Source organism: Amaranthus tricolor, chromosome 1 (genome assembly GCF_026212465.1).
Source record: "Amaranthus tricolor cultivar Red isolate AtriRed21 chromosome 1, ASM2621246v1, whole genome shotgun sequence".
NCBI lineage: Eukaryota > Viridiplantae > Streptophyta > Magnoliopsida > Caryophyllales > Amaranthaceae > Amaranthus > Amaranthus tricolor.
The window spans coordinates 9,066,792-9,072,791 of NC_080047.1; the positions used below are offsets into that span (position 1 = coordinate 9,066,792).

Genomic DNA, 6,000 nt, shown 5'->3' on the forward strand with positions numbered 1-6,000 from the left:
ATAAGTAATATGAGTAGTTTTTTATTGACATTTATTTTTTTTCACGCAATTCTATTTGTTAAATAGTTAACATTTAACAACTAACAACTAACAAATTAGTTTTACCAAACATCTTTATAACTAACTTAAATAGATAATTCAAATACCTATTAACTAATACTTTAAGCTAATAAAACCAACGTATAATTCGAGAAAACAATCATTTCACAATCGCCAAACAAACTCCATATACATTGTTCAATCTTGGGGGTAAACCAATCATGCCAATTTTACAGTTACTTGTACACTTTCCCTGGAATAACAAATGGGTATATTAGGTATGACCACACAAATCCTTAGGCTAACTCCCAATGTAGTTGTTTTGATCACCAAATGACTTTTAAAATGAATTCTAAAAAAATCAAGAATCTTAATGGTGATATAAAAAAGTCATTGAATGATATTTTTTCAAAACCCCTTGGCTTTTTTAATTAATCAATTAATAATTTTAAACATTATACTAAAATTTATAATTTTTTCTCTATATCAATATGCATTCTATATGGTATATATTATATTATATCATAAAAAAATTAGTCAAAAATAAGAAGAAAAAAAACACAAATTGAAGAATTTTTTAGCACATAAAACTTTCTAACCACGAGACGGTGATTGTGGTTGCAGCCAAGGACATTGACAAAAGTCACTAGAAAGACTAAAAAAGTGATCAAAGTAATTAAAACAAAAAATTATATTATTTTAAACCATTTTACCATAATTCCATTTGTTTAGCCAAAGTCTTGTACACTTAACATACTCCTACCATTTACAATTTACAAAAGATTACACCTTCCGTCTCACTCAGTATTATTTTTTATTTTTAATTATCTATCTTATTTTGCGATTTCTGATTTTTTAATAATAATCTATCACTTTATTTTAATCTCAGTAATATATTTTAGCTCTTTTTAATTTTATCAACATATTTATTATATTTCTTCATTACCAAATATCATATTTTCTTAAAAATAATATCGTTTTTCTCTTTTTTACTATCCTATATAAATAGAGGAGTACAAATAGTGATTACCATGGGTTGAATATGAGTCAAATCCAATCAGACCCATTAAATCTAATCTTTGTGGACTTAATTCAGTCTCAGACTCTTAGGGTCTGAAAATACTCAAATTCACCGGGTTTGATGGATCTAGGTTCATAAACGTGTCTTAATTTAATTATTCAAACTTCAACTTTTTACTCCGTAAAGTTTTCAATAGTTACTAAAATTGATTTATTGGTGAATAAATTTAAAATAGATTTAGAACGAATTTGAAATTAATTTTGGATTATGTAATAGGTCGAATTTAGAGCAAATTAAGATGAATTTAGAAAATCTAACTCTTAAGTCTAAACTGAGTCTATAAAGAGATTCCATGTCGAGTTTAAATCTAATCGTCTAAAAACTCTAACCTAAACCCTTTTTATTATTTACCTGAAACCTAATTCAAATCCGTTGGAACAAATCATAAAAATATAGACGGATCCAGAACAAATCTAATAGAGTTTTGAAGCCATGCCTATACTTACAAAGCCATTATATACTGCGGGTATCCTTACAAGGCCATAATATACTGCGGAGATAGAGGGGAAGATTTGAAGATTGATTGATTGATAAATACAAGGTCTAAATGCGGTCGGAATTTCAAATTCACTTTTTTTTTCGCCAATTATATAAATTTTAAAAAATTAATTAAAAATATATTTAATCAGCCATTTTATTAAATTCACGCGTTTGGACACCAGAAAATCCGTGTTGCACTGTTTTTTCTAGTCATATCTTCTTCTTCATAGAAAAAAAGGAGAGAGAATCTAGAGAGAGAAAGTAGAGAGATAGGGACAAAGAACCAGTTCTTGCGCCTTGCACTAAGGTTACCGATCAAACTAGCTACAAGTGTTTATCTTCGCAAATTTAAGCGGGTGGTGTATAGATTCTCATCATTTGTATGCCTCATTTTGGTTCTTGGTATTATTCCCTCTTCATTTTTCACTTTTTTTTTTAATGTAATTTTGATAAAGATTAGATTTTATCACATGGGTATTATAATTCATTGTTTGTTTTCTCAATTTAGGTTATTTTGGTAGAAATTTAACTTATTTTTGTTGGATTTTTGTTGTTTAGGTATATGTGTGAGAGTGAACTTCACTTAATGGTTTTGGGGTTTTTGTGGGTTGATATTTGAAGTTGAAAAACTGTTGAACTTATTTTGTTTGAAAGAATTTAGGTTTTAGTTTGTGTTGAATTTGAACTGAAATGGGTGATACAGAAAGGGGTAATATTGATATGATGCATAGATTACAAAACCCTTTTGGGGCTTTATCAAGAACAAATAATCATCTTGATGTATCTCAATTAAGTATATCCCAAATCAGACCACCTTTACCTCAAAATACCCAAAACCCACAAAATTTTGGTACTGAAAATGGTAAAAGGTCTGGTATTCCACCATCACATCCTGCTATGCCACCACTTTCACCTTATTCACAAATTCCAGTGACTAGACCTGGTGTTCATCACTCAGGTTCCCAGAATTATACTCGTGGACCGACCCATTCGAGATCATTGTCTCAACCATCATTCTTTATGAATGATTCATTGCCCCCTTTGAGTCCTTCACCTTACCAAAACTCTACTTCCCCTACAAATGCTCATGAACATACCAATTCGTCCAATGGTTCGTTGGAGAATCGTGATGGTAATGGGAATTTATTGTTGCCTCCGGGTTCTTTTGGTAGAAGTAGTTCGTTGCATATTTCTGAGGGTCTCCCCCCTCGGAAATTGCATAGGCGGTCTATAAGTGATATACCGTTTGGGTTTGATAATGTATTTCATTCATCACCGCCACCAACACCGATGATTCCTCCTAGTCCTAGAGATCATAATGGGTTGGAGAGGAGTTTGTCTGGTGGAGAGTTTCCGAGGTCTACAAAACCAGCTCAGTTAGTTAAGAAGGAGTCAAGTTGGGATAGGAATCGTGATGGTAATATCGAAGGTGAAGTGGTGGATGACTTCCTTTCGGCATATATGAATCTTGATAGCCTCGATGCCATGAATTCTTCTGGGACCGATGAGAGGAATGGTAACGAGAATAAGGATGATATGGATAGCCGTGCTAGTGGGTCGAAGACGAATGGATGTGAAAGTAGTGATACCGAAGCTGAAAGCAGCGTGAATGAAAGTGGTACTGGACGGAAAAGGGGTGCAGCAGGTGAAGCTGCACCAACTACAAGACACTACAGAAGTATTTCCATGGACAGTTTCATGGGGAGTATGAATTTCGGTGATGAATCTCTGAAGTTACCTCCTTCCCCAAGTACCGGCGTGGCTCAACTTTCCCTTAAGGATCCGGCTAATGGAGATTCTAATGCCTTCAATTTGGAATTTGGTAATGGAGAATTTACCGGTGCAGAACTGAAGAAGATTATGGCTAATGAGAAGTTAGCCGAGATTGCTCTTACCGACCCTAAACGTGCAAAAAGGTATACCTTACTAATTGCCTATCATTTAGCATGAGTTTGTTCTCAGTTGTTGATGATTCGATATTTCTAAATCAACGTATATGTTTTATTTGTGCCTTTTAAGGATTTTGGCAAATCGACAGTCAGCTGCTCGCTCAAAAGAACGGAAGATGAGATATATTTCAGAATTGGAACACAAGGTTCAGACTTTACAAAACGAAGCCACAACTTTGTCTGCACAGCTTACATTATTGCAGGTGGGTGACAACTGATTTAGAAGTGTGTTATCGGCTACACTGCTGCATTTAGTTTATTCTATTTTAATTGTTAACTTAAATTCTCGTTTTCTGAACAGAGAGATTCTACTGGACTTACCAATCAAAACAACGAGCTAAAGTTCCGTCTACAATCCATGGAGCAACAAGCCCAGCTACGTGACGGTATGATTTTAACTCGACCATGAAAATAATCATTCATGTACTCCGGTTGTAATGATTTGCTGTGACAACTCCTGTATGCTCATTTTGCTTGTGTTTTACTTTATAACTTCAATAGACATAAGAAGAAACATAAAGATGTTGTAGGTTATTAGAACATATTCATTGTCTGGCCCCAGGTTTTCCATAATTGACTGGTATTTTAATATTACACCATATTATTTGATTGATGTTTATGCCATATAAATTAACGCAGATTACAATTTTTACGGTAAATAATATTTTCTTGGAGCATCTCGATACGTTTTTAATTTACCGACTCTTTGATGTGTAAACTCAAATGCATAGTTACATGAAACGTGGAAATGTAGCCACGTTTCGCGATCTGGGAACGTCTGTCCCCAATCACCACGAAACATGACCCAAATCACTCAAGGTGACATCTTGGCGTAGAACACCTTTTTTTAAAGGTATTTTGGCCTTCATTTACAAATTAAAAGGAAAAAAAAAGGGAGAAAAAAATGAGATGAAACCAAGAAATCTAAAAAATTCCACTTGAAAATAATTTCGTAAAGCAAAATAATCATTTTAATTTAATTTTGTTTTCAAATATATATTTTATACATAATGTATCCCGTACCCAATCGTTCTCGAGTCAATCTAGGTTGTGTTCCGTGTTCCGTTCCCGTTCCCCGTTCCAAACCGAATGTCGTTCCAGGTAACAATGCTCAAATGATCATGTAGTTCTTGAGAACTAATAGATTTTTAAGTCACGAGTATTGAGTAGTGTAGGAGTATATTGAAGTAAATCTCACGGAATGTTGATATCGTTGGCAGCTTTGAATGAAGCTTTAACAGCAGAAATCCAACGCTTAAAGATGGCAACAGGTGAGATCAATGCTGAGTCCATGTCCAAGTGTTTTGGACAGCAGCTTTTTGTTAATCCTCAAATGTACCAGCAGCAACAACAGCCTCAATCTGGCCCCACCAATCCCAGTAAGTTGCAACAGCCTATTGCACAGCAGGAACAACCAACGGCACAGGACTCGAACAGTACGAGCATAAAGAGTGAATCAAAACAATAATGGCTTGAAAAATCGAGATAAGACTATCCCTGTTCTTCACTAGCTATCCTTTTGTTGAATTTGGTTGGATTATTGATCTCTAGTATGCTCTTTTTGTATGTTGTTTTTTTATTTGCATATCGACAGAGAAAGAAACTTGGAAGTAAATTAGCCTTAAATTCGTTTTGCATAGAATTACCGAATCATACATTCTATTACTCAAATTAGGTACATGTAACATGTATGGTAAACCCGAAAATTCGTTTAGACATATCTAGTAATACAACTATTTTGTACAATAGAGATACTGCTGCGTGTTTAAATGTCTAGGTTCCGTTGTTATGCTGTTATTCTGTCCTTGCTGTTAAGGCGAAGATTATTTTGTTAATGAAATTGGGCCTAAACTGTGGTCGTTATCACGGATGATTGATTCATTTCTTGCATGTTTGTTCGACCGACTAAAGAACACTTCGACAATGCTGCATTGCCTATGAAAGGGCAAGGACAAGGTGTTTCTTTTCAATGTTTCGACCAGCAAAAGAACACTTTATAACAATATATCATGGAGTTTCAACTATCAGTTTAAATTTTTGGTTGAGTTGATTTGTTAACCTGGTACAATATCCTATGTGCCAAAATGTTCACGTGTTTTGAATCTTAATTATCCTTCCATTCTAGTGGAATTTTTAGCGCTGGGCTTAAGAACGACATGTTCTATGTCCGGACTATTAATTCAAAGGACTCTTATGCAAGAGGTCGTTGATAAAGTATAATATATCGTATCGTGATCTCAATATTAAATTGGTTCCTTATCATAGTTGTAGGTCTTATTTAGGACAATGGCGAACATTGGAACAATGTGGAAATGTTCTATCCTCATACTTTGTCCATTGCTCCCATGATTTCTTTTATTTGCAATTTGGCATGTTTTCTCTAAGTGGGACACTTTTGGGTTATATTTTTGCATTTTTAAGGATTTGTTTCTTGTAATAACAGTTGGACTT

At 34.0% G+C, this 6,000-nt stretch overlaps 1 protein-coding gene across 1 annotated transcript; it reads left to right on the forward strand.

Moving 5' to 3' along the window:
- Positions 1 to 1,630: 1,630 nt before the first annotated feature.
- LOC130824454 (bZIP transcription factor 29) lies at positions 1,631 to 5,415 on the forward strand. The gene is made up of 5 exons (XM_057689469.1): positions 1,631 to 2,002; positions 2,159 to 3,516; positions 3,620 to 3,752; positions 3,851 to 3,935; positions 4,770 to 5,415. The coding sequence occupies exons 2-5, from the start codon at positions 2,291 to 2,293 to the stop codon at positions 5,015 to 5,017; spliced, it is 1,692 nt and encodes a 563-aa protein (XP_057545452.1). The 5' UTR covers positions 1,631 to 2,002; positions 2,159 to 2,290; the 3' UTR covers positions 5,018 to 5,415.
- Positions 5,416 to 6,000: the final 585 nt, after the last annotated feature.